This window comes from Oryctolagus cuniculus, chromosome 3 (genome assembly GCF_051225735.1).
Source record: "Oryctolagus cuniculus isolate XC-2025 breed Fujian yellow rabbit chromosome 3, ASM5122573v1, whole genome shotgun sequence".
Classification (NCBI taxonomy): domain Eukaryota; kingdom Metazoa; phylum Chordata; class Mammalia; order Lagomorpha; family Leporidae; genus Oryctolagus; species Oryctolagus cuniculus.
Genome location: NC_142869.1, coordinates 168,716,302 through 168,741,004, shown reverse-complemented (window position 1 = coordinate 168,741,004; position 24,703 = coordinate 168,716,302). Strand labels below are relative to the sequence as shown.

Here is a 24,703-nt window from a genome sequence, read left to right as displayed (position 1 = left end):
TTGTGACCTTGGACTTGAAACCCAGAAGTTGGGAGTTTTTTTTTTTTAATTTTTTTCCTCCTTTTCTGGAAGTAGCCTGGGGATAAGAAAGACAGCTGGGCTTTGGTCCCTTCACTGCACCTGTTTCTCCTCTCACCCTGCAGCAGGTGGTAGGGCTGGCAGTGGTGGGCAAAAGGGTGTGGGGCTTGGAACTGGCAAGCCCCCAAGTTTCTCCCCACACTGCTGTCTCCCCACAGTCTCACCTGCGTGGCTTTCTTTCCAGCCAGCCAGCTCATCACCATTCGGAGCTGGAACCCTCGATGCCTGGAGCCCTCTGTCCCGGTTGATTGCATCAGCAAGCCATTCAGTGGTTTTTAGTTTATTTATGTGTAGCCTTCACACTAACTGCAAAATATTTTCAACATCTTAAAAATAATTCTGGGGCCAGTGCTGTGGCGCAGTGGGTAAAGCTGCTGCCTGCAGTGCCGGCATCTCATATGGGTACTGGTTCAAGTCCTGGCTGCTCCACTTCCAATCCAGCTCTTTGCTGTGGCCTGGAAGAGCAGCAGCAGATGACCCAAGTCCTTAGGCCCCTGAATCCGTGTGGGAAACCTGGAAGAAACTCCTGGCTCCTAGCTTCAAATCGGCCGCACACTGGCTGTTGTGGCCATCTGGAGAGTGAACCAACAGATGGAAGACTTCTGTGTCTCTCTCTGCCTCTCTCTAACTCTTTCAAATAAATAAATAATTAAATCTTTTAAAAAATTAATTCTGTACCTCTTAGCTATCATTCCTGATTTCTCCTTTCTGCCAGCCCTCACAACCACTAACCCATTTTTTGTGTCTGTGGATTTGCCTATCCTAGACATTTCCTACTAATGGAAGAAGATAACACTTTCATTTCTGACTTCTTTTCACTTAGTATAATGTTTACAAGGCTCACTTGGGTCTAGCATGCACTGGTACTTCATTCCTGTTTGTGGCTAACACTACACTGACTAGATATACTACATTTTGTTTATCCATTCATCAGTTGATGAGCAGTTAGGTTGTCTCCACTTGTGGAGGTATTGTGAACAGTGCTGCTGTAAATCATCCGTATATAAGTCTTTTTTTTTTTAAAGAATTATTTATTTGAAAGAGTTACACAGAGAGAGAAGGAGAGGCAGGGAGGGAGGGAGGGAAGGAGGGAGAGAGAGAGAGAGAGAGAGAGAGAGAGAGAGAGGTCTTCCATTCCGCTGGTTCACTCCCCAAATGACTGCAACGGCTAGAGCTGTACCGATCTGAAGCCAGGAGCCAGGAGCTTCTTCCAGGTCTCCCACGCAGGTGCAGGGGCCCAAGGACTTGGACCATCTTCTGCTGCTTTCCCAGGCCATGGCAGAGAGTTGGCTCAGAAGAGAAACAGCCAAGACTTGAACCGGCACCCATATGGGATGCTGGTGCTGCAGGCTGGGGCTTTAAACCGCTATGCTACAGCGCCGCCCCTGCCCCCTCCCCCCGCCACCGTGTGTACAAGTCTTTCCGTAGACATATGTTTGCCATTTTCTTGAATAGATAAGTACCTAATTCTAGAATTACTGGTAATTCAATTTAGCCTTTCAGGGAGCTGCCAGACACCGTTTTCCATGATGGCTTCCCCACTGGACAGCCTCACCAGCGATTCGTGGGAGTTCTAGTTGCTCCACGTCTTCAGCAACACTTGCTGCTGTTTGTCTAGTGGGGTTGAAGTGATGCATCGGGGTGGATTTGATTTGCACTTCCTCTTGACGAATGCTGTTGAGCAGCTTTTCCTGTGCTTGTTGGCCATCTCTCTATTTTCTTTGTGTATTCATGTCCCTTCCCCATTTTTAACTGGATTGTCTTTTTGTTGAGCTGGGAGAATCCTCTCTAAGTAGATTACTCGGGACACAGTCCCTTCTCAGGTAAGGAATGTGGATTCTCTCTCCTTTATTGTGGGATTGCTGTTCAGCTTCGTACTGGTGGCGTGTGGTGCCCGTGTTGCCCTCTGGCAGTCTACAACCAAGAGACAGCATCTTTATGAATCTTCCTGTATCTTTGTTGTTATTTGCCAGCTAAAGAGTTTAAAAAGGTTTTTGCATATGCAATTATAATTCATTTTAGGTGTTTGTCCTGAGGCATACATAATATTGGGGTAATCAAATAGTGTGTCCTGAGAGCAGAGACAGTGCTGTCCAGTTCTCAGGGGCTCAACCATTGCAAGAGATACATAGGTTCTGTGTGTATTCTCAGATCCTCCAAGCAGTGCTTTCTTGGTCATCGTTTTGGGTAGATCCCTCCCTCCTTCCCTCCCTCCCTCCCTCCCTCCCTCCCTCCCTCCCTCCCTCCCTCCCTCCCTCCCTCCCTCCCTCCCTCCCTTCCTTCCTTCCTTCCTTCCTTCCTTCCTTCCTTCCTTCCTTCCTATGGTGAGTTGAAACAACTGGATTCTAATTGTGTACGCCAACTGCTTGATTTTTTTTTTTTTAGAAGATTTATTTATTTATTTGCAAGTTAGAGAGAGAGAGATCTTCCATTCATTGGTTTGCTTCCCAAATGGCCTGAACAGCCAGGGCTGGGCCAAGCTGCAGCCTTGGAACCAGGAGCTTCCTCTGGGTTCCCCACATGGGTGCAGAGGCCTAAGGACATGGGTCATCATTTGCTGCTTTCCCAGGCCACAGCAGGGAGCTGGATCCAAAGCGGAGCAGCCAGGACTGGAACTGGCACCCATATTGGATGCCAGCATTGCAGATGGCGGCTTGAGTCTTAGCCCAGTGCACCACGGCGCTGGCTCCTGGGTAGTAGGTTTCAGATGGCGAAGACCTAGCCTCTGCTTGTGTCTTCTGGAAGACTCTGAAGGAAGTGTGTAAAACTTGTCCTTCCTGCTCATCATCGTATCTGTAGGAATCTTTACAAAGCATTTCATCACAGTCCTCTAATTGGAAAAACCGTGTCTTGAATGGAGCCGTCAGGCATTTAGCAAGGCGTGGTTGTGTTCTCAGCCCTGTTCTGTGTCTCTCTCCAGTTGTTGGCACCTGAATGTGAATGACCTGTATTCCACAAAGCTTGTCTTCAAGTTCTTGAAAACGAATGTACATACAAGTGACTTCTGTGTAGCAAGTGGTTTTGTTAAATGTGATGTTACTGGAATGAGAAGATTTCGTGTCATTTTCCTCTCTAAAGTCCCCTCATTATCCCTTGCACGTAATTTTCAGACTTTAAGGTTAGGACATCATTTTGGAGAATCTGTACTTAACAGCTCAGTCCCCACTGGGCAGTAAGCAGCTCCTCGATTTATTAGAAATTTTGGCAGGTGTGGAAATTTTTAGGTCACCAGGGAACCCTTGATGCAATTACTCCTGAAGCGCACTAATTGGTCTTTTCCACAGCGTGTAGGAAGTTCCAGGGAGATGCTGACCACCTGGCAGAACTTTGTCTGGATCTGATCTCAGCTTCGTTTTCCTGAGTATTTTCTTGCCTTTGTTTTGAGTGAGGCACTTATTTTTATCTCCCATTGCTGTTTATTGATTGCAGTTTCTGATGAAGAATTGAAAAGGAGAGTCGCTGAGGAGCTGGCCTTGGAACAAGCCAAGAAGGAGTCCGAAACTCAGAAACGGTGAGTGTCACGGTCTTCAGGAGAGCTTTTGGTGGGCTTGTTCTGTTGTCAGATGTTTTTAGAGAAGAATGGTGACCATAAGCCTCATTGTTGTTGTTTGGTTGAATTTTAGAATGAGCTGAACATGCACCCTTGGTCATTTTTGGTTTTGGATTGTGTTTGTGAGAGCCCCGTGTTACTCTGTTGCCAAATGTGCTGGTAAATCACCATGGTATCTCTTGTGCGGTACTTCATTGCATGCATAGTGAGCCCTGTTTCCTTTGTGAGAAATGGTTCTTGAGGACTCTTCAGGAATTTCTCAGTCCATCCAGAAAATTGTGTTTATGATTGAAAATTATATTGTCTGCTGTGGGCATTAAAGTAAACACCATTATAGGTTATGATGAATACCATATGTCATATTTGGTACCTGAATTAACAGTAGCACTAATTAATTTTATACTTGCTCAAAAAACCTGGGATGTTACAGAAATATGTGAGATTGAAAATAAAAATCCACTGTAATCCCATCCTTATAAACATTTTACTGCTTTTTTCCCCTTATTATGCTTCCATTTTATTGTCCCCCTTATTCATAGTGCTACTGATAACAACTAGAAAGAATGCTATTGGAGTGCTTTTTGTAGTAGTACGAGATGCAGAGCAATCCAAATGACCATTCTCACGGGCCTGGTACATGAATTATGGAACATGCCTGCAGTGGAGCACTAGATAGTCAAGTGGATTCTTAGGTGCTGATTCAAAAAGATGTTGAAGAGCCAGAAATTGAAATAAAGCAACGTACAAAACAACATGCTTTTCTTCTTAAAAAAAAAAAAAGTACTACTTTTTAAAGACTTAAAGTATGTACTTATTCATAAAAATATGTGAATGCGTTTGAATCCAAGATAGTCCAGTGCTTCCATCTGTGCTATTTGTGAAATTGGCATGCCTCGCCCAGCGTTAGGCTTGTGCAGTCACGTGAGCGTGTCTCTACTGCGAGCACCTAAGAAGTGCCCACCTCCCCGTGGATGCTGCAGGTATTTGTTTTGTTTCCAAGTGCCTCGCTGTTGTGCTGGAGAGAGCTACGCGTCAAGCATGGGTGAACTGGCTTGCAGTCCTCAGCAGCCACTGGGCCTGCAGCCTTTACTTGAATAAACGTTCTCTAATTTTTCTTCCCTTCTGACAAACTACTTAAGCTAACTCCTAAGTTGTACAGAATACATGGGAGAGAATGAGTTTTTGATTAAGAGCACCGTTTTCTCTGGAAATAGAGAAGGGTTATGGCTTAGGGTTCTACAAGTCAGGATGCAATTAGTGCTGCCCAAAAGGTCTGTGTATATTTCAGTAGTTTCCCATGTAGCACTTTATAATCATTTAATTGAGTTAAGTAGATGGAGTATATAATTAGATAGTGGAGTTTAAATATTAAAAAAAAAATCCAGATCACTTTCATTAAGAAGGAAAAATCAAGGTGTTATGGTAGAATGTCTTGCCTTTGGAATTTTATTATTTTTTATTCTATTTTATTTTAATGAGGAGGTTTAGGTTAAGCCCTCATTTATTTTGCTTATATTTCATAGGTTTTTTTTTTTTTTTTAATCTTCTATTCGCCCCATATGGTGCGGTCTTTAGTTAGAGACTCGCTGTGGTGTTCTTTTCCCCCTTCTTCATTATTCAACTCCCATTTGCTCTGCCCTGGTCCATGAAAGGGAAAGGGCAGAAGAGATGAATGAAAGGTGCTGGGGAGATCCAGTTTCATATCTCACGTGGAATGGGGTTGGCAGCCTAGCTGTACCCTGGACAAATGACTATTGATAAAGAATTTATTTCGTGTCACCTTTAAGAAGAGCAGAGGGTGGTCCAGCCTTTATATTATTACTTTTTTTTTTTTCTTTGAAAAAAAAAAAAAAATGTTTTGCTTAAGGCCTCCTTCACGAAAGCCCGCAGCTGTCAGATCTTGGTTAAAAAGTCTCGTGTTCATCTGCACGATTGCTCCTGGAAGAATCAATAGCTGTGTTTTTCTTTCCTTCCTTCCTTTTTTTTCCCTCCTTTAGAAAGGCATTCAGGACATTCTACATGCCGTCTGTTGAAAAGCGAGTTTTTGGAGTGACAGGATTGACACACTCTTGTGTCTGTTGCCTGCATTTGGATAAAGGCTTGAAGCAGTTGGAGAGAGCGGGCTCCTCGCGCCGTTGTGCTGCAACTTGGACGCACCCTGCTTCGCACATTTTCTCTTTTTACCCCAAATGCACACAGCACTGGGTGCCCGTTCTCAAGCACTTAGAATCTGGCCGTAGGCACAGATAAACGTGTGTGAGTTTTGGACACACTTGTTTGAAAAGGCCTTTGGAGCTAACTTCAGTTGTGTGTATGTCCCCTCCCCCCCCTTATAGAATATTTATTATCATCGTAAGCTTTTTACTGTGGAAAACCTCGGGCTCGCTCAGAAGTAGAGAAGAGTACGGTGAATCCTAGACTGCAACACAGAGTTTTAGCGACTCTTGTTTTCTTCCCGGCCCTCCTCAGCGCCTCCTGTGCGTGAGCGGTGAGGAGAAGCAGTTGCGTTTGTCACAGGCTGGTGCGCTTGGTAGCAGGGGGGTATTCTGCAGTGTTTTCTCGCAGGGCAGCCTGCACAGGGACCCTGTTCAGTTAGGTTTCTTTGGTTGAAAGGCTGCAGCTTTAGTGACCTCTGGAAGCAAGGGGATTTCTGAAGCATCTCAGATGTTTCTAGAGGCACTAAAGGAAAGACCAGGGGACCCTGGCTGGCTAGGGAAGAAGGGGCCGTGACTAGTGGGGAGATCATTCCCCAACGGGAGGCCCTGAGGACGCTTTCGGCACCCCGGGAATGGGTGGCAGGTGGCCGAACACCACTGAATTGAAGGCACTGTTGGTTTTCTCAAAATTTGAGTGTAGCTGATGTCCCATTAGGAAACAAACTGACTGCAAATTATAACACAATAGATTATCTCCTAGAGTTTGCTTCTTGAGACGGCTCGTTAAGACTAATTTTGGATTTTCAAAGCCGTATGTCCCTTGTGCATTCATAAAAGGAAAGAGTAAGCAAAGGACATGGATGGAGATGATCCTTGTCAACTAAGGGAGGTTCTGGCCCCCTGGGGCACCTGACAAGGGTTGGAGGTGTTTTGGCTGTCCCAGCTTGTCAGGTGGTCCCAGCGTCTGACTGATAGAGGCCAGGGAGGCTGTGCATATTCTGTAATTCACAGGATGGCTGCCCCCAACCCCCAGGAGGAGAACTGACTGGCTCAAATGATCAGTTGTGCCCATAGCAAGAAACCTAGGGCGGAGGCTTTGTCACTGTTCCTGTTGGGTTTAACTCTTCCCAATCCCTTCTGAACTCAGCCTCGATGTGCTCGTTAGCCCGCACAGTGACGCTCTCCGTGCCTTCGGAACCTTGGCAGCGCAGCATTCCTTAAATGATTGCTCCGCTGTTGTTCCTGGGGTCTTTCCAAGCTGCTACCACTGGTTCTGCAAGCTATGACAGCTGTGGCAGACACAATCATAAGATGCTTCCCAGTGTGCAAAAACACGGAGCAAATGTCCGTCCTAGAATGGACGAAACGCAGTCCATATACACTCCACACTAAAACCTGTTGGATTGGAGCGACTTCCTGATCACCTGCCCTTGCCTTTCCCCTTGTGAAGAAGCATCTGGTTTTCAGCATCTCCAGTTGGTAGGGCCACACACATCGAGCGCTCTCATTCAGAAACCAATAAACTGAAGATACCTCATGGAAATTTGCCTCAGCTCTGTGATTTGCAGCTCACGTAAGTCTGACGCAAGCATGGCACCCTTCTGGGTTGCCTCATAGGAGACTTTTTTTTACTGGGGCCACAGTGACAGTACAGCTAATATAAGCACTGTGACTGTGTATGTTGTATTCTCATTTTTTAAAAAGACATTTATTCGAGAGCTCTCAATTCATGTTATCATAGATTTGCTTTATGGGAATCTTGAGCGATTTGCTTAGTAAACAAAAGCATGCTCCCAAATTGTTGGCGTATTGCTCTACCGGCTGAAATGGGTAGGCCTGGTTTGCAGTCTTGGTTTTCCATAGCAAAGCGTCTGCCCAAGTGAGTGGCCATGATGGAAAGTCTGTGTGGCTGTGATAGCCTGTTGTGTGTTTGGCTTATAGCTGACCACACTGTGTTGGGATTGTAGTGGGCCCGTGTAGCAAGGGCATAATGTGCTCCGGTATTTGAGTATAGACTTTTAAAATGTGATTTACTTCTCCCCTGTGCCCTACTTCCAAAAGTCAGTCCCTGACAGCAAGAAAAATGTGACTGCTCTGACCTCTGACCTTTGACATTTGAATTTCACCTCTTCACTTACAAAGGCAAGTGAACGGGTTTCAGTTTTAATAACTTTTCTTCATGAAACCAAGAAGAAAGGGAGTAGCTGCTTGATGTTGGAAGGGGCGCTGTGTCAGCCAAGATTACTGCCTTGCTGTTTTAAACGAAGATCCTTGAGATTCCCACCCCTTACCACCCCGCTCCAGTTTTAATTATTTGGGAAAAAAATATACATTAGATTTGTGAAATGTAAAATAATTAATTTGGTTTAATTAGTGGTTTAATAAATTAGGCATATGTATCTATCTGGGTTATACTGAAGCATAGTCCATTTATTTTTTTATTGATGGCACTATTGATATCATCCAGTAAGGGCTTAAACCTTATTTGTGCTTTTTTAGATTCTCATAGTAGTGGGGAAATTTATAGGGATGGAACCTACTTTTTTGTGTGTGTGTGTTTTTTTTTTTTTTTAAGATTTATTTATTTGTTTGAAAGAGTTATGCAGAGGCAGAGAGAGAGAGAGAGAGAGAAAGAGAGAGAGAGATATCTTCCATCCGATGGTTCACTCCCCAGATGGCCGCAGTGGCCGAAGCTGCACTGATCCGAAGCCAGGAGCCAGGAGCTTCCTCTGGGTCTCCCACATGGCTGCATGGACCCAAGGACTTGAGCCATCTTCTACTGCTATCCCAGGCCATAACAGAGAGCTGGATCAGAAGTGGAGCAGCCGGGTCTCGAATTGGTGCCCAAATGGGATGCCAAAACTGCAGGCGGCAGCTTTACCCATTACGGCACAGCACTGGACCCTGGTACCTTCTGTTTAAATTCGTTCTATGTAATAACTGATTTTGATTTTATTATTTGATGCTTTCTGCCTTTGGAGTTGAAGGCTGAAAAAGGGAAGAGGAGAGTCTGCCAGGGATAAACAGGTAGGTTAGCAACACATTTGAAATCAATAGTATGAAAAGTGGTGGTATGCCTGTCACGGTGCCGTCCCCATAGTAAATGCTCTCAGATATTTGTTCAGTTGAATGGATACGAGAATTGGAAAGTCTCACCCTTTTCCCTGCAACCTTTTTTCTAAAAAGCACAGTAACTCCTTGTGTGTGTGCACACCGTATATATTCTACGTCACATTTAAAATAAATGCAAAGTGATTAAATTTTGCTTCGAAGTCAGACATTAACCAGAGACTATAGATACTTGTCTTATGAATCTTTGTTTTAATGTAGCACAGTGTTGAACACTGTTTTCCTGTCAGAGACACAAATTATCCACTTGTTAGGAAAATTACGTGCCTTCAAGCTACATGTAATTTCTAGGTATATAATAATTGAAAAAAAAAACACACCTCCAGGGAACAAGTACTGTTCATAACTAATATTTGTCAGGTCTCATCACAGAAGTGTAGATTTGAAGGGAACTTAGGGGGTTGGAGGCCAGTCACCGCTGGCACACATGAGTTTCACTTCTTTTTGGCAAACATTGGAGGTGTAAGCCTGCAGTGATGTCCAGGTGACCCTCGGGGGTCCCCCACATCACCCTTCTGGAACCTGAGCGTATTTCCCGGTGTCCGGCTTCCTTGGAGCTAGCGAATGGTTTGTTGGCAGTATCTTCCAAATAGTCTCTGATGAACCCCAGCATGACAGCGATCCTTCTGTAGGATCAAAATCCTGTTACCTTAGATTGTTTTTCTCGCTAACCCCGTTTTAGGTCTGCTTTCCTGCCACAGCCGTGCTTATTGCATTGCTGTTGTTTTATACTCACACTTTCACATTTCCTTCTGCTCAAAAGTTCTGCACCTAACAGGAAGCTCACGTGCTAACCACGCCGCAGTTTTCCCTGGGACCTGCTTGCAAGTGTTGTGTATGTATTAGATATCGGAATCTTGTGCCATCTGCTCCTTTCGTCTTTCTTTCTCCAAGTGGCACTTTTCTATTTTTAATAGAGACAACTGCTTTTCTATAACCAACAATTATAGAAGGTTGGATTATCCAGTCTGTGTTTAATTCACATCTTTTTCCAAATCCAATTTTCTTTCCTATTGATGCTGTGCTGTTGTAGAATCCTGCCTTGAGTTCTGTTTGAGCAGCTATTTTTACATGGCAAGACTATGAGACCTGGAAAACCAGAGTCAATCAAGCATGCCATGGAAATCTGTAACTTTTTTTACTGGTTGTAATAGCAGTGCTGATGCTCAGCCGCTTCTTGTTCAAATGTCTCTTTTGACAGTAATTACAGTGTTTTCTCTCATGATGCATAGTGTTTGAAGTAATTTGCGCCAGTGTTGTTTGCTGCATCTAGAAGTTTCTAGGAATTGGGTTCTCAGTTCTATTGTAGTAGTCCTTGTGGAAGTTTTGCCATTGTCCAGAACAACCCAGCATTTTTTTTTGGGTGGAGGATGGGCAAAGGAAGAAGAATGGATTGTAAGGTACTATGTAAATCTTTCATTATTCTGTATGTAAACTGTTCCCGTTGACTGTCAGTATTATCATTGTTTTATAAAAACAGGTGACCGGGGTCCGTGACTGTCAAGTGTTTCTGTCCTCGGTGGGAGCAGGCGAGAACCACACTGCCACTTAGCCCTACTCTGTGTTGAGGGGGTGGAGTCATGTTGTCTTCATTGTGGAGCCCAATACTGAGCTGATTTAAGTGCTGGCTGCTTATGGTTGAAACTCAGAACGTAACTCACCAGGCCCTTTCTCCCTGGGGATCATCCTGGCTGCCCCTGATGCTGACTGGAGCTTCCTTTGGGACCCTTTGGTCAGCATCGTTTTCTCCCATTTGGACACTGTGTGTATGAGGAGCATATCTTTCTATTCCAAGTGGTGCCTGTTGGATAGACTCAGTTCTGTTCTGCCTTTCAGGGTGGGTGGGCAGTGGTCTGTGTCTGTCTCCTTAAGTCCAGATGCCCACCTTTGTGGGCAGCGGTCCATGGAGGCTGAACTCAGGCCGTGGGTCATCCATAAGCAGGAAGCTGGATCAGAAGTGCAGCATTTGTGGACTTAGCCACCCCATAGTCTAATTTCCATGGACAAGGAATACCTCCTTTAGAGTTCTTAATTTAGAAATGTGGAAAGGAGTAACAGGACTTTCTCTACTAAGCCATCTAACCGTTAGTAATTAAAGATCTCTTGACAGTGGCCTCTGTTGCATGCTGTTGGTCATGTGATTTGGACAGCTGCTCTGTATGCTGTTTTGAAAACTTCCCTTAGGACCAAACCCTTTGGAGAACCTGGAGAAAGTGGATGTGTTTTTGCATGGATTGCAGCTTACTATTAAATGTTTGTTTGTGTATGCATTTTTTTAATGGTGCAGTTTGAATTTCTTGTTCAGTTCTTATTAGTTTAAGATTGGACACTTGTCCTCATAGCACAGCAGGAAATGGAAGTGGAAGCAGATGGTACTCTGTCTCGTGGATTTTGGAGCAGAGTTACCTGCTTGTGGGCAGTGAGGTGCATGTGTGCTCACTTGAGAGCTGCTGACTTCAGTGGAACCACCTGGGTGCCTTCCGCAGTTTGGGATGGGTTGACTTCCCTCCAGGAGACAGAAAGCAATGAAGAGACGCAGAGTTTGCTTTGGAAAGTGATTGCAGGTGATACAAAGAAATGTATTGTTGGTTCCTCCCTGAGCTTGTCTCATTCTAGAGGCTCAGAAGGATGGAAGGGGTAAAAGATTTTGGGATTAAAAAAAGATCAGGGGCCGGCGCAGCGGCGCAGCGGGTTAATGCCCTGGCCCGAAGCGCTGGCATCCCATATGGGTGCTGCTTTGAGACCCAGATGCTCCACTTCTGATCCAGCTCTCTGCTATGGCCTGGGAAAGCAGTGGAAGATGGCTCAAGTCCTTGGGCCCCTGCACTCATGTGGAAGACCTAGAGGAAGCTCCTGGCTCCTGGTTTCGGATTGGCGCAGCTCCGGCCGTTGTGGCCATCTCGGGAGTGAACCATCGGACGGAAGACCTCTCTCTCTTTATCTGCCTCTCCTCTCTCTGTGTAACTCTGACTTTCAAATAAATAAATAAATCTTAAAAAAAAAAAAAAAAAGATCAGGCAATCTGGATGTGGTTCCTTAATTGTGATAGATAGGACCAGGATATGTTAACAGGGGAAATGGATGAAGAGTATCTGGGAACTCTTTGTATTACTGCCTCACAATTTTTGCTTTGTAAATTTAGAACTAGTCTGAAATGAAATGTCAAAAAAAAAATGTTTCATTCTGTTGTTTTGTTTTGGTTGTGTTTGATGCATAGCCTTTTGGCTAATAGTGTTGGTAGTCAGTCACTATATTTAGTCTACAAACTTAAATGTCGTCTTCTTTTTTAAAAACATATACTTGTTGCCTTGAAAGGCAGAGTGGCAGAGAGGGAATGAGAGACGGAGATCTGCCAAAGAGAGAGCTTGCATTCTCTGGTTGACTCTTCCAAATGGCCACAATGGACATGGCTGTGTGAGATTGAAGCTGGGAGCCCGGACATCCATCTTGGCCTCCTTTGTTGGGGACAAGGATCCAAGTCCCTCAGGTTATCTTCTGTTGATTTTCCAGGGGTGTCAGTGGGGAGCTGGATCATAAGCTGAGCAGCTGGGACTGGAACTAGCACTCCTATAAGGCATCACAAGTGGTGGACTAACCTGCTGTGCCATACTTTCAGCCCCTAGCTGATGGGACACATCACTTTTGGAACAAGAGCGTTGAGTTCCTTCATTGAAGTATGTGCAGCTATCCGAGGAACAATTTATTAGTGACATTACTAGTTGTAATTGCTTCCTTAGATATAAACTGTCTGCCTCCTGAGCTTCAGCCACTCCATATAGGGAAAAATTTTGAGTTATCGCATTAGAGTGGTTTTTGTTACCAAGTATAAAATACAAAAATAGAGATTAACCATGGATGTGTTTCTGTTAATGATATAAATTTGTTTCCCTTCACACCTTCCCAGAATGGATCTTTTAGATTTCTTATTTCCTGGTGCCCTTTTGTGAATGCTAATTTGATTATGGCAAAAATCTCTTAAAACCCATAAATTACCATGCATCTTGTCTTCCTGGTGGGATTTATGAATTAAAACCAAGCCATAGGTCTGGCACTGTGGCACAGTGGGTTAAAGTCTTGGCCTGCAGCACTGGCATCATATGGGTGCCTGTTCGAGTCCCGGCTACTCTACTTCCAATCCAGCTTCCTGCTTATGTGCCTGGGAAAGCAGAAGAGGATGGCCCAAGCTCTTGGGCCCCTGCACCCATGTGGGAGACCCAAAAAAACTCCAGACTCCTGGCTTCTGATCTGCCCAGCTCTGGTCATTGCGGCCATTTGCGGGGAATGAACCAGCTGATGAAAGATCTTTCCCTGTCTCTCTCTCTGTCTCTACCTTTCTCTGTAAGTCTGTCTTTCAAGTAAATGAAATAGATGATTAAATAAAACAGAGTCTCTCCCTAAGAAAAGTCATACTACTACTGGTAATGGTATGTCATTGTAAATAATCCCATGCAAGGCTCTTAGCTGAGACTCTCTGAACACTTCTTTTGTCCCAAGCACTTGGACTAGACCCTTGGCACTTGCTGACCATTGCATCCCTAAAGCAGCGCCAGGAGGCAGGTCAGGGCTGCTGCTGGTGCCTTCACTTAGGAGATGAAGTGGTGCGAACACAGAGAAGGTCACTGGCTTACAGTCACGGAGGGCGTGGGGTCTGCGCTAGGCGGGCCAGCGGCAGAAGCCGTGCTCACTACGCTCTGCCAGACCCCGTGTCCGAGGCTCAGTCACGCTCTGGCCCAGCAGTGGTGTTTCCTCCTACCTCTGCGGCCCAGCGCTCCATCCTGGCTTCTTGTGAAGTGGGTTCCTGAAGCAGACTTCAGGTTTTACAGGTCTCAGCACAGTCAGCTATGTCTTCATTATGGAGCTCAATAAATAAGACATTTAGTTGCAAAAGCAAATTTGCAAAATCAAAGGACTTTTTGGGTGTTTTTTTTTTTTAAATCCACATGACTATATTTTGAAGTAAAACTGTCAAAATACTGTCAAATAGTGGGTGAAGATTAATATTCCTGTAGATTTTGCCGAAATATGTTGGAAATTGTTCATTTCTTTATGAATATATCTGTCAATCGTTCAATTCAGTTTTTATAGAATTATAGAAAAGGAGTCCAAATTATTATTCCAGTGTAGTCTATGTAAGTTAGGTTATTTATGTAGCCCCCACATAGGGTTGTCTTAGAAAGAAAGCTCTTTCCTGAAAATACTGAAAACAGAGATAATGAATGACATTATCAGAATTCTCGTTACTGATTATTGTTCATTCTACCTTCTTGGCTGTGTCTCTACATTCCTGCTTTCCAATTACTGTGCCCCATCGTCTCTGCTTTTACTTTATTTTTTAAAAATGCATTTGAAAGGGAGAGTGATAGTGCAAGAGCAAGTGCGAGGGGGGTGGGGAAAGAGAGAGAGAGAGTGAGTGTGTGTGTGAGCGAGAGCATCCATGCACCTTAGGCTATCTTCCGCTGCCTTCCCAGGCATGTTAGCAAGGAGCTAGATTGGAAGTCAGGCAGCCAGGACTGGAGCTGACACTTACCCTGCTGTGCCACAACACCGGCCCCTACTTTATTTTCTATAAAAGGTTTATGTATTTATTTATTTGAAAGGCAAAGTGACAGAGCAGGGGAAGGGGATGAGAGAAAGGGGTCGGATTTCCATCCACTGGTTCATTCCTAAAATGGGCAAGGCTGTAGCCAAGAACCAGGGGCGCCATTGCAGTCTCCGTGAATGACAGGGACCCAAGTTCTTGATCCATGTCTGGTGCTTCCCATGTGTGTCATTGTGGCGCTAGATCAGAAGCAGAGGAGCCAGGACTTGAACCGGCACACTGGTGTGAGATGTGGGCATGCAAGCTGTGGCACCACAGTGCCTGTCCTCTGCCTTAAATATATTTTACAAACCCGTTGCTTCTCACCGTCTGCATCTTTACCGTATTCTGAAGCTGCCGCGAGAGATTGTGCTCTGTCTCCCATTCACCATGTGGCCAGCTGTATCTGGAGACTTTTTGGCATCTTACAGTTCATGCCCAGTATGCTGCAATGCAAGGACCGCCCCCCACCACCCAGAGTCCTTCAGTCTTACGCGTCAGCAGCACCAAGGTTGAGAAACCCTGGTCTAAGCCCTTTGCATTTCTCATTTGTACCATTGCCAGGTCTCCTGCCAGGGGCCACTCTCTTCCCCCTCGACTGCATTTTTCACAAAGCATCATTAGTGTGCTTTAAAAAATACATTCTGACTCATGTTGATTTCTTTGCTTAAACCCTGTATTAGCTTTTCATTAGCTTTAGCACGAAGTCCAAGCCTTCACTTGACCTTCCGTTCTCCTGCCTCTATCTGTCCACGTGTTCCCACCCTCACACCGCCCCTCTTGGCCACCCCATCACTGAGCACGTTGCCCATCGTCCTGGCACCTGGGTCCTGCGTGGCTGACTCCCTCCCGTTGTTCACAGCTCTCCACAGCCCCTCGGAGAGGAAGTGACTACAGGTCTCCAGTGATGTTTCCTCTCCGCACTCTGTCTGCTTGTCGTCTGTCTCTCGCACTGAATACAGAGGCCTGTGGGGGACAAAACTCATTACCTGTCCTTTAGGAGATGCCGAAAAGAATGTATCACTGTCACGACGATTTTTTGCTGCGTGGCTAAATAGATTTGTCCAAAAGGAAACAGAGACCGGAGAGTCATCCTGTGGCGGCGCAGCTGTCCAGCCCACGTGCTGGTGCGGTTGTGCGCGGGAGCTCTCAGCTCCCCTGTCCTGCCTGAGTGCCTGACACAGTGCTCCTCCTGTTCCCCTCTGGGAACCATGCTTGGGTGACCTCCCTCCCCCATCAGCGTGGCCACGGAGCCAATAGGCGAGTGATTCTGTAATCCAAGGGCACCTAGGAGAGGTTCAGTGTCTTGCCCTGGGCTGTTCCCCGCTCAAGGCAGCTTTGGGCTTCTAGTCGAGTTCACTGTTACTCCAGGCCTCCTCCCCACTCCTTCCCCTTCGAGTTCTCCTGCTTCCTAGAAGTAACGGTGGTTCCTGTCTCTCGGTGGTTCCTGTCTCTCGTCCTAGTAGGCTTACTTTGCTCTCACGGTTTGATATGAGGACTCCTAGGGTGACATCTGCTGTCTGTCCATCACCTTGCTGTGGTTTCAGGTGATTTAGAGAAAAAAGATCTACATTTCCGTCCTGCCCTGAGACGTTGCTTCGTTTGCTTTGTTTTTAGTGGACAGTACCTTAAAGTGAGAATCTTATAGTAGGAAAGTGTAGTTTAGGCTTGGACTATTTTTATTGCTGTCTAAAAACATACTAAAAATCTGTGACTACGCGGAAAATATCTACTATGTCACATGCATTTCTATTTTGTATTAGATGGAACCAGAACATTTACGTAAGTCTCTGAGCCTTGAGTGTTGGGACAGAAGTCAGATAAGCCCTGGTGTCTTCGGGCACGGATCTCTGATTAGCCCCAGCGAACCTGGTCAGAGGATTCCAGGATTCTCTAAACATTTGGGGCTTCTAAGTTCAAAGGGAGCCCGAGGAAGTATGGATTTGTTTTTGGAAACTTTGCATTTGGTGCAGCCTAAGAGATTTTCTCTTCCCTCATTCCGCTCCCCGGCTCCTGGGAGTCAGTGCCCGTTCAAGGCGCCAGGAAAGGCAGACGTCCAGAGTGGCCGTGACGGCACATGGTTGTGAGCGTCAGTGTGCTCACACCCTCCGTGGGTGAGGTTCCCCATCTTGATGCCCTGGTGTATCTGTCCTCTCACTTACTGCCTTGAAATTGTGTGTGTGTGTGTGTGTGTGTGTGTGGTTGATTTTTCTGTGTTTTTATCTTCCAGCAGCTTGTCATAGCAGTGACAGACACACAGCAAACGTGGCTTTAGACAGCTCTTTGCAGTCAGGAACAGCAAATTCACCAGTCAGGGAACAAAGTGAGAGAAAAATGAAGAACAATATTAGAAGAGAACCCTTTGGGAAGCTGCACAAAAAATGTTATATTAAAATCGATCTCAGGGCTTGACCTTTTGTGGTACTGTATATTTTAAAGCCTCCTATCGATTCTCTTTTAATAACATGTTTATTCTGGTTTCCTGACACAAGCCTGGGGAGAATACAAACAGGAGAGATCCCATTCCTTCTGCTGGTGGTCATTTACGTTTGTCGTCGGCGTTTTCTGCGTGCGTCTCCCCGGCATGGCCTGCGTGCACTTAGCATGTCCTTTCATAGTGGGAAGCCTCGCCGTGTTGTGAGAGTGGCAAGATGAATTTTCCCTTTCGCTTTTGTTAAAAACTCTCCTGGTCTTGTAATGATGTAAAAGTGTATCTCCTCTCCCTGTCGCCAAATTAGAATTTGTTTCTTTATTTTTCTGCTTGTATGTAGAAGACAGCAATGCCTCATGTTGGTTGGTTTTTTTTTTTTTCCTTTTTTTTAATTTCAGTCTTGAAAACTATTGGTAGTCTGATCAGACGAGACTGGAGAGCATTTTGGTGACGGCTCTATGTGTAAAGAAAGCCGTGTTTTACTCTATAGCTGATAGCGAAACATCGAAGAACAGGAGATCTCCCCCCAACCCCTTTGACCAGACCTGTCACTTCACAGACCAAAGCAGTGCTTGCTTTTCACTGTGTGGGGCCTTTCACACTTCGCCTAGAGGGGCAGTAGTCTTGAAGAAGTTGCCCAGTCATAAGCTGGTTGCGCTGCGTGGCTTAGCTCCTTCAGTTGTTTTTCCTCCCCATTAAGACATAAATATAATTAATTTTCTCCTATTCAGATGATGTTCCCCAACATGCAGATATTAGAGGTGGCAGGAAGGACGTGCGAGTTGTACCTGGAAAGGTTATCTTGTAAATGGCAAATTAAATGAGATTCAACCTGTAGAATATCAGCCTAACAGGCATGGGTGAAACAGGACGCTTGGATCTAATTCTTGGTTTTAATATAATAGCCCTGTTGTTTATGGGACATCTGATGTCACATTTGAGAAGGCAGACAGCAGTTCCAGGAAGGCTGTAATGAATTAGAGGGCATTTTGAAAGGGCAAATAAATTAATCAAGAAGCAAAAAGCATAGGAAGATTGGATCCACATCTTAAAGCAGAGGGCTGGGGGTGGGGCGTCAGCAGATATGCAGAAGGGGGTTCCTGCTAGTTTCTCTCTCTTCCTGCGTCCTCAGATCCTGCAGCAGCCTGGTGTCTGCGGCAGCGGGGACCCCGCTGGCAGTGGCCCAGGCATCGTGAGAACTAGGTGTAGAACTCCATTCCTTCTTGCTAGGCTTGCCAAAGGTAAGGCTCAGGAAGACTCAAATAAAAACAAGAGTGGAAACTGCCTAGAGGTCAAGTGAACTGTCCTCAAGGTAGCAACCAAGCCGTGTTCTGTGTGCAAAGAGGCTGGTGGTTCCTAGTGGGTAGAGTGGTTTGATTGCTGTTGGAAGACTATGAGGTACTGAGTCCATGAGTAACTGCATACGCTGGAGCAGGCAAGCAGGTCCCTCAGGGTTCTGCTCCTCCACACTGCCTGTCTTTGCTTCCTCGCCTTGTCCCATGGACACTCTTTTACTGTAGACCTGTCTGCTTCTCTGTATACTGTCATCGCCCCACACGTAGCATCTTCTTGGTACCTAAGAACATCAGCAGAGCAAAGGCAAACCACAGGGTGCGTGATAGAATCAGAGAAATGCAGCTAGAAAAGTAGGAGAAAGTGAAAATCGTCCGAAATCCCACCTTTCCCACAAAGCCACTGCAGATGCATCGGTACATGGGCATGCACTTATAGACTGGGGCTAAAGTCACAGGAGTGGTGTCCCAGCATCTTTGCTTTTGTCAGCTGCTCCAATTTTTGCTCTTAAATTATACTGTGAACTATAATTATACCGTGAATTATATAGTTCACTGCTAGTTAGGCTTCCAAAATGAGGTTTGGAACTTTTTGCTATTATGAACGTAATATATTGGATATCACTTTTTTTTAAATTTATTATTTTTTTTTGACAGGCAGAGTTAGACAGTGAGAGAGAGAGAGAGACAGAGAGAAAGGTCTTCCTTCCGTTGGTTCACTCCCCAAATAGCTGCTACAGGCGGCGCGCTGCGCTGATCCGAAGCCAGGAGCCAGGTGCTTCTTCCTGGTCTCTCATGCGGATGCAGGGGCCCAAGCACTTGGGCCATCCTCCACTGCCTTCCTGGGCCACAGCAGAGAGCTGGACTGGAAGAGGAGCAACCAGGACAGAATCTGGCGCCCTGACCAGGACTAGAACCTGGGGTACCAGTACCGCAGGCAGAGGATTAGCTTAGTGAGCCGCGGCACCGGCCGGATATCACTGTTTTTGAAAATAATTTTTTTATCTATTTGGATGGCAGAGTGACAGAGACAGAGAGAGGCAGAGAAAGAAAGAGAATCTTCCATATGCTAGTTCACTTCCCAGATAGTTGCAACAGCAGGGGCTGAAGCCAGGAGCTCTATCCGGGACTCCCATGGGGATGGCAGGGACCTGAGTACTCGGGCTGTTGTCTGCTGCCTTGCCAGACGCATTAGCAAGGAGCTGGGTCAGAAGCAGGGCAGTCAGAACTTGAACCAGTGCTCCAGTATGGGCTACCAGCATTGTAAGCAATGTCTTAAACTGCTGTTCCTCAATGCCGTTACCTCTCAAACATGGTTATTGATTTTTACACATATCTTATAATATTTCCCTGGGGTAAGTTCCTGGAAGTAGACTTACTAGGCCAAAGATTATATAAAAATTGTTCTTGTCAAATTACTCTCAATTCGTTGTATCTGTTAAATAGCTATCAATATGGGTTCATGTTTTTTTCCTTACTGATATGCCCATGTAACCACCATTTTTCCTGTCTGGCCAGTTATTTTTATTAATTTTGATGGTAGTTCCTATTGGGATAGAGTAGTCTTTTGGTTGTTGTCTGTGCACCACGAGATTTAGGCACTTAGTAAATACTCGACAGATCATTTTGGGTTATTTTTAATGTAGTTTTAAAATTATGGGGCTCAGCTTGAACACCGTTTCCTTGTCTGCTGATGCTGCATGTGCCCAGCTGGTGAGATCTGACAGACGTGTAACAGGTGGGGCGGGCTCGCACGGGCCCTGGAGTGGCACAGCGTTTCTAAGGTGCGGTGTAAGTGTGACTTAACTGTCTTCATCTGCATGTGTGCGGTTAGGTGCCCCCGGAGAAATAAACTAGCTTTGAGATGTTCTCAGCTTTGTAAGTAAAGCAGTGTCCTGTAAACGTAGGTACTTAACAGTTTTTGTTGAATGTTGAATTTGACCATTCTTTCATCTTTTGAAAGATAATTTGATATTTGCCTTTTGCTTGCTACAAAAGGAAAATCAAATAAATCTGAAGATTGACATTAAAAATCTATGGGAAATGAAATGAGTGAATAAGTTCTAACCTAAAAATATTATATAGCCTCTACTTTGGCCTATTTTTTGCTTGTTTGTTTCTTTATTCTCTGTACTGGGTGACTTTTAAAAATCTGTCTATAATTAGCACATGGCAAAATAAGTAAATTAGTATATTAAAAATAAGGGCTGATTTTAGTATTTGAAAAAAATAAGTAAATATTTCTGATGGAATTTTCTTAATTCCAAACTGATAGCAGATGTACAAGTTTGGCTTGTTGTTCAGGTTCAGGTTCTGCAAGGAGTAATATGTGTACCTCACTTTGAAACTGTGTCCTGTGATTTGGTATAATGGACACAGAAATAGCATTTTGGAGATGGGAGAGATTGTAGTTTTCTGTTTTGTTTTGTTTTAAACAAAAATAACCCAGACTTGAGAATCGGGAGAGACCTGAGTTTTAGTCTTGCCTCCTCTGTTAATTGAGTGTGATTGAATGCCAGTTTCCTTGAGCTCAGTGTTACGATTTCTGAAAATGGCACCTATTATAAAAGCCCTAAATAATACTTCTGTACTAGTTTTGTTACAACATCAAATAATACGTTGAAATTGCAATGAACTTATAAACTTATAATAATGTTATTTTCAGTGACAAAAGAATTATTATTATCAAAACTGCTTCTCTAACTGTTAATCTCTTCAATAAGCTCCCTCATAATTACAAACCTGGTAGTGGAGATGTGATACACACAGTTATTGAGCAATTCCCCAAAATTCGTTGTTTTCAGTTTGCCTTATAATGATGGTCAGATTCCAGGGATCAATGAACCAAAGTCAAAAAAAAAAAAAAATTGCATTTGAAAATTTTTTTCATTGCAGAGCCTTATGCCAACTTAACAGAGTTGCTATTGTCTCTCCCCTTTCCTGCTTCATAACTGTCCCCGTCCCCCGCCCCCCCCTTGCCTTCCATCTGCCACATGACCCCCCCTTCCCCGCAACGTCTTTAGCTCTGGCAGTTTCCTTGCCCATCCTTCAGGCGCACATCTTATCTCAGTTCCTACTGTGGGTGTGGTCAGCCTTGCTTTTACTGACCTCTGCTTACGTGGACACCCCATGTGTTTTGGCCTGCTTTTGCAGTGAGTTCTCCCTTTCATAAGCTTCTGAGCCACTGCATTGCTCTCCGCCGTGCGCTGACTGTCGGAGAGGAAGCCTGGGCGCCTGGGTGGGTCTGATTCCGTTTTGATAGTTCTTCCCCTGCAGCACAGTAGTTCGGATATTAAACCTTTGAGGTGTCCTTCAGGTCCAAAAGTATTGACTTTGTAATGGAGAGGCCTGATGAAAATAATTTCCTACGTGCCCGAGGTTTCCAAAGGGTTAGCGTTAAATTGATTTAGAAAGGTGAAGGCATATGTCCCTGATCAATTGTTTTTATTGTACCCCATCTGTATTTATCTTAGCGGCTGTGTTTGTACTAATAAAACAGGTGGACGAGGGAGTATCCAGTCCAAGGTAGCTTTCTAAAGATTACTTTAGACAAAAGCTCAAGTTACAGAATTGAGCCTCAGCAGGTATCATACAGAAACCCTGTAAATCTGGACGTGACAGCTGTACGTTTGAATGCATCGTCATGGTAAGGACAAAAAGTGAAGTTTATCGCTACGTGGTGCTTTTTCACGGTCATATAAGGCTGGTGCGAATCATTTCCCCACTGATCACACTTGTGAGCTGTGTGAGACCTTCAGTTTTATGTGTCCTGCACAGATTAAAAACAAACAAACAAAAGGCTCAGTTATAGTATTTGTAATTCTTAATTTCAGAAACTCCTCTGTTTTCTCCTAGGAGTAACCTAAACCTAGAGAGGTTAACTTACCTTTCGAAGCCCACTGTGAAAGCACACAGGTCTGAGGCTGTTTTAAGAATCTGCTTGCCAAGTTCATGTTCCTTGAGCTCTGTACGCGTGAGTGGTAAGGGACTTTTAAAGAATTGACAGCTGTAGGAGTTCCACTTCCTACTAGTGGTCCTGTGCAAATCCTGTGTGTTGGCTGTTGAAATGCTCACCCTACCCGAGAGACTGCCTTCCGATGTTCGTCTTGTTGACGGCTTGTAGGATTCGGTTTTTTATAAACTGACCTCTTCTTCCTCTTGCTTTTCTTGCTCATCAACACACATACACACACACACACACACACACACACACACACTGCATCTCCTAGAAATTGAAATGCATGTTTTATTTTTCAATAACTTGGGCATTTCATCTCACCCTGCAAACTGTAATGAAACTGTCCAACAGTGTCACTCATTTTCATTTTTATTCTCGCTCAATTACTATTTAAGTGAATGGTAAGTTAATATCATTGCAACCTTTACTGCTGATATGAGTGCATTGTATATTAAGGTTTCAGGAGGTGGTCATTATTATGTGACATTAAATGGAAGAACCATTTTAGTAAGGATTCTGGAGATATTTAACAAGAAAAAGAACTTGTAAATGTGTTCCTATTTAAATAGTATTTCCATTCTGAGTTAATTCTGTTAAGGCATGCTAAGAATGAGTTAGAAATTGAGGCAGTGTTGTAGACTCTAGTAAATCTTTTTATGAGTGGTTCTTTTTCCCCCCTATTATGTATGCTTACCTTTGTTCTGCTTATGTCTACCTGAAGAATATTCTTTGTGAACTGTTAGGTGCTACAAATAAACTCACTTTGACACTAGGAAAGCCTAATCATCTTGGATCTCAACTTTAAATCTAAAATCAAATCCACTTCCAGTTTGAGGACAAAACTGCAGAAACTCAGCTTTGACTTCCGGGACTGCCCTTAGGAATTGTAATCTGTAGTCTTGAGCAGGCAGCTTAGCCCTCTGTGTCTGTTTCCTCAGTTAGAAAAGCAGGCTAAAAGAATACCTGCCTGGTAAGCCTGTTTGCCAGTAGATGGGTAACACATGCAGGTGCGCTTCAGATAGCTTTGGGAACGTGGAATTAAAAGGTAGTAAGTATTTCCGTGATGTTTTTGGGGGACACCTCTTTTGACATGCCTGCCACTCAGTTAACTGTCAATACCACATCTTACTCTCGCAGAGCTCATTTCTCTCTCTGAACTCGAGATCAGTGAATGTGGGGTTCAGAGCGGGATGTCAGCCGTCAGACTTCCGGAGGCACCCGTGCTGAGACCACAGAGTTGAAAACTTCACTTCTGGACGGGTCGCTTGTCTCGTCTGCAGTGGGGCGGGCAGTAGAACGCCCGGCTTGGGGAACATCATCAGGGCTGTGTTGAGGGTTAGATGGGACTTCCTTGCAAAGTTCTTAGCACAGAGTGAATGTGCCACGAATCCCTCCTTCCTCCAGCCAGCCACACATCCACCCATTTCAGAGATTAGTTGTTTCCTGGTTGCTTATGGTGGAAAACCTCTGTGTGCTCTCTCCTGTGTGTGCCCGTTCTCATTTCCTCTTACCTTTGCTATTCCTAAGGAATATAGGAAATCTCTTTGGTGAGGCCAGTGTTGTGGCTCAGCAGGTTAAACCTCTGCCTGCAGCACCAGTGTCCCATGCGAGTGCTGGTTTAAGTCGCGACTGCTCCACTTCTAGTCCGGCTCCCTGATAATGCTCCTGAGAAAGCAGTGGAAGATGGCCTAATTACTTGGGCACCTGGGATACCCGGGTGGAGTTTCTGGCTCCTGGCTTTGGCTTATTCCAGCCCTGGCTGCTGTGGCCATTTGGGGAGTGAACCAGCAGATGGAAGATCTTTCTCTCTCTTTCGGTCTTCCTCCACCCCTTCTCTGTAACTCTGGTTTTCAAAGAAATAAATTAAATCTTAAAAAAGAATCTTTGAAAAAAAAAATCTCTTTGGTGATAAAAATGTAGGCTAACTAAGCTATGCGAGGCCAGGGGCCATTGGCTGTCTTCCTCGCAGGCTGAGCCTGTGTCTAGTTCCAAAGTGCTGAGTGAAGAAATGAGATGTGACATTCGTTTTCCCCATCAGATTTCCAAGTAATTAGAGGAAAGTTCAACATAGCTTTCAAAAATTCAAGAAATGTTCCTTTTACCTCATATAGGTTTTGCAATTGATACTAGTGCTGAAGAATTGATTCCTGTGTATTGAAGCCTTTATTTTATTTATTATTTTTTGCTTGCTTGGAAAAATCATTTTCTTCTTCTTTTTTTTAAGATTTATTTATTATTTGAAAGGCAGAGTTAGAGCCAGAGGCAGAGATATATAGACAGAGGTCTTCCATCTGCTGGTTCACTCCCCAAGTGGTTGCAATGGCTGCAGCTGTGCCACTTCGAAGCCAGGAGCCAGGAGCGTCTTCCGGGTCTCCCATGTGGGTGCAGGGGCCCAAGGACTTGGGTCATCTTCTACTGCTTTCCCAGGCTATAGCAGAGAGCTGGATTGGAAGTGAAGCAGCCAGGACTCTAACTGGTGCCCATGTGGGATGCTGGCCCTGCAGGTGGTGCCTTTACCCGGTATGCCACAG

General features: G+C 44.8%; 1 protein-coding gene across 10 annotated transcripts in view; it reads left to right on the top strand.

The window, feature by feature from the left end:
* CHCHD3 (coiled-coil-helix-coiled-coil-helix domain containing 3) overlaps nucleotides 1-24,703 on the top strand; it is a 280,912-nt gene that overhangs the window by 56,472 nt on the left and 199,737 nt on the right. For all 10 annotated transcript variants that reach the window (XR_016231068.1, XR_016231067.1, XR_016231066.1 and 7 more), the window contains exon 3: nucleotides 3,508-3,589. Coding sequence is in view for 7 of the 10 variants with exons in the window: in XM_089328628.1 (XP_089184754.1) it covers nucleotides 3,508-3,589 (82 nt within the window). In the remaining 3 variants the exon portion in view is untranslated. The remainder of the gene's footprint in view (nucleotides 1-3,507; nucleotides 3,590-24,703) is intronic.